The following is a 2,669-nucleotide window of genomic DNA, read 5'->3' on the forward strand; positions in this document are numbered from 1 at the left end:
ATTAAGTTGCTATTGAAAATGATGTCTTGAGAAAATGTATTACAGATAAAATTCATTACCCATTTTGATACTTCTCAAGGGGCTCTAAAATAATTCTACATTTCTTAAAGTATATCAATTACATATTTTTTGAATCTCTTCTATCACTTTCTTCTAATGTGCTTTCTTATAACAACACTAGGTTTTTTAAATAAAAGGCTACTTTTTTAAGTAATCTGCCAATGGGAATATTAATATATCCTTAAATTGCTGCTGCATATACTGAATCAGCTTTATAAAAGGCATCTGAAAAAATAACCATCCTTCTAAATTTGTCATCATTCCTTCAAAACATTCTAGACAAAAGTTTTACATCCTCAAAAATATACTCTTAAGTTGAGAGCAGAATCTATAACTGCATATGTTGAGGATAGGAAATTTGCTATATATTAGGGTGTGGTACATTGAATCTCTACTGAGACCTACTCTGGAAATAGAATAATTTATCTATAGCCATATGTTTTGAAAATTAATACCTGATTTCCCCATTTATTCATATTATATAGCACAATTGGTGACACTAGATTATTGAAAAATTCAACTGGATTTGCCTTCAAAAAATTAAATGCACAGAACAACATTTTTTTTTATTTTGAAGAACAGTCATGAGACTCACATCGGATCTTACCACAAGTGTCTGCTTCTTCTCCCAGATGCAAATAACTTCGAAGGGAATGTAATTACCTTTGTTGTTACTGCTAGTAACTGAAGCAAGGAGGGGATCTTATTTTAAGGTATGCCCATGGGATGTATGCTAAATATAGCATTATGTTAAAGGTCCATTATAGTAACTGAAAACTTTGGATTGCCTTTCTGAAATGCTGCACCTGAATTTCTGGTTTAACTTTCTCAACCCGGGCACCTTTTCTTTACCTTTCCATATTTTCTACTACAGCTATCTTTTACAAAGCTGGGTCAATATATACATTCAACACATGAATAAGGATGCCGTACTGCTCACACTGAAAAATTCCATTAAAATGAATCACTTTTTGTGTTAGAGTCCTAGTTATGTCTGGACCCAACCCCTTAAATACAAAAGCCTTCTACTGACCATTTGATTGTCCATAACAGAGGCTTTCATGGATTGTGATGGGCACAACTTTGGGTGACATGAAGACAGGTGTTTTGTTTTAAAATGAAATGCTGATCATCATCAACTATGTAAGCCAGATAAGAAGCTAAGCGCTGGAGACATGTTTAGGTAAGACTCATTCCTTTTCTTTAAAGAACCTACTATGTAGGTGAGAAGAAAAGACATGTACAANTAAATAAAAGAGCTTTATTTTCCTATTACTTTACATCATAAATTTTCCCTCTTTGTAAATAATTATTTTTAATTGTTTTTTGTGATGCTTCATTTATGATTATAATTTTCTAAGTCACCCTACTAAGGGTGTTTCCACTTTTTTTTTCTATTTTGCATCTTTGGGCATAAATATTTGTCCAAATTTAAAAACAGATCAGTTAACATGGAATTACTTACTGTTCACTGTGGTAAGCCTTAACCAAGCCTATCAAGGACAGACTGTCCTGAGACCTTATTGTTCAGGTCATACTTGGTCGGCCCTGTCCAGTGATGGCCAATGTTGTATGGTTGTACTGTAGCCTGTATGGGTGAAGGCCCGGTCATGTTAGGGCTTTCCATGACATGATAGGACTTCATCTTAAATAGGTGGGTAGCCGTCATTGTAACCCACATATGTGTCCTATGAGGGAATGAGGGGAGACTTCCAAGGCCATGCTTACCGACCACCCCTCAGCCTGATGACATCAAATATTCCTTGCTAAAATATGTATTCTTTGAGTTGACTGCAATAACATGTACATGGAGTAAGAATATATGTCTCTGTTCATTTTCCCAGTTGTCAAAACTAGTTTTCTACAGGATAATTTATGTCAAAAGGTGAGTAGGACACATAATAAGGATAAGTATAACTAAAGTTAGAATAGAAATATTTTCAGTGTTTGATCAGAACTGTAATATCATTTATTGTGCAGGGAAGTAAAGTCCTCATTTACAAACCTGGCAAATATAATTCAGACAATAAACAAAACAAAAAACACAGGCTAATTGCATAAACTATGGAACTTACTCTCCTTATCAGAAAAGCAATTTAAAAAAAAAGAAAATTCCCTAAGGATATCTTACCCTGGCCTGGAACATCATTAGGAAGTTTTTGTTTCCAGATGAATGTGGGGTTCTTATCCACACAGTCAGTCTCATTCCTGTCATAGGTCAAAAGAATGTGGTACTGTGTCCAGACATGAAAAAGAAGGATGAACAGAAAAAGACATTTTAGAACAAGATCTGATGAAATTGACCATCCTGTCCAATGACATTTGAATTTCATAGTAACAGTTCTCAGTGAAACAAAATAATGTTAACCAGCCAGGGAGCTAGTTAGGATCCATTTATTGCTTCACAGCACAAACGTGGATTTAAGCTCCATGTGACTCAATTAGTTTTCTGTCTTTTTTTGACCGTACACTATGCCTGTCCAACACCTATTCTTTGGGTCTTTAGAGAACTGGTTCAAGTCTTTCATTTTACAAAGGTTAAAATAGAGACCAAAAGAAATTAAATGACTAGTTCCAAGTCACACGACGAGTGAAGCACCAATATCTGC

At 34.6% G+C, this 2,669-nt stretch overlaps 1 protein-coding gene across 1 annotated transcript in view; it reads right to left on the reverse strand.

The window, feature by feature from the left end:
• GUCY2C (guanylate cyclase 2C) overlaps positions 1 to 2,669 on the reverse strand; it is a 68,549-nt gene that overhangs the window by 42,672 nt on the left and 23,208 nt on the right. Inside the window, exon 9 of the mRNA XM_019643276.1 lies at positions 2,192 to 2,368. Coding sequence (XP_019498821.1) covers positions 2,192 to 2,368 — 177 coding nt within the window. The remainder of the gene's footprint in view (positions 1 to 2,191; positions 2,369 to 2,669) is intronic.

Source organism: Hipposideros armiger, unplaced genomic scaffold, assembly GCF_001890085.2.
Source record: "Hipposideros armiger isolate ML-2016 unplaced genomic scaffold, ASM189008v1 scaffold_76, whole genome shotgun sequence".
In the NCBI taxonomy this organism is placed as follows: domain Eukaryota; kingdom Metazoa; phylum Chordata; class Mammalia; order Chiroptera; family Hipposideridae; genus Hipposideros; species Hipposideros armiger.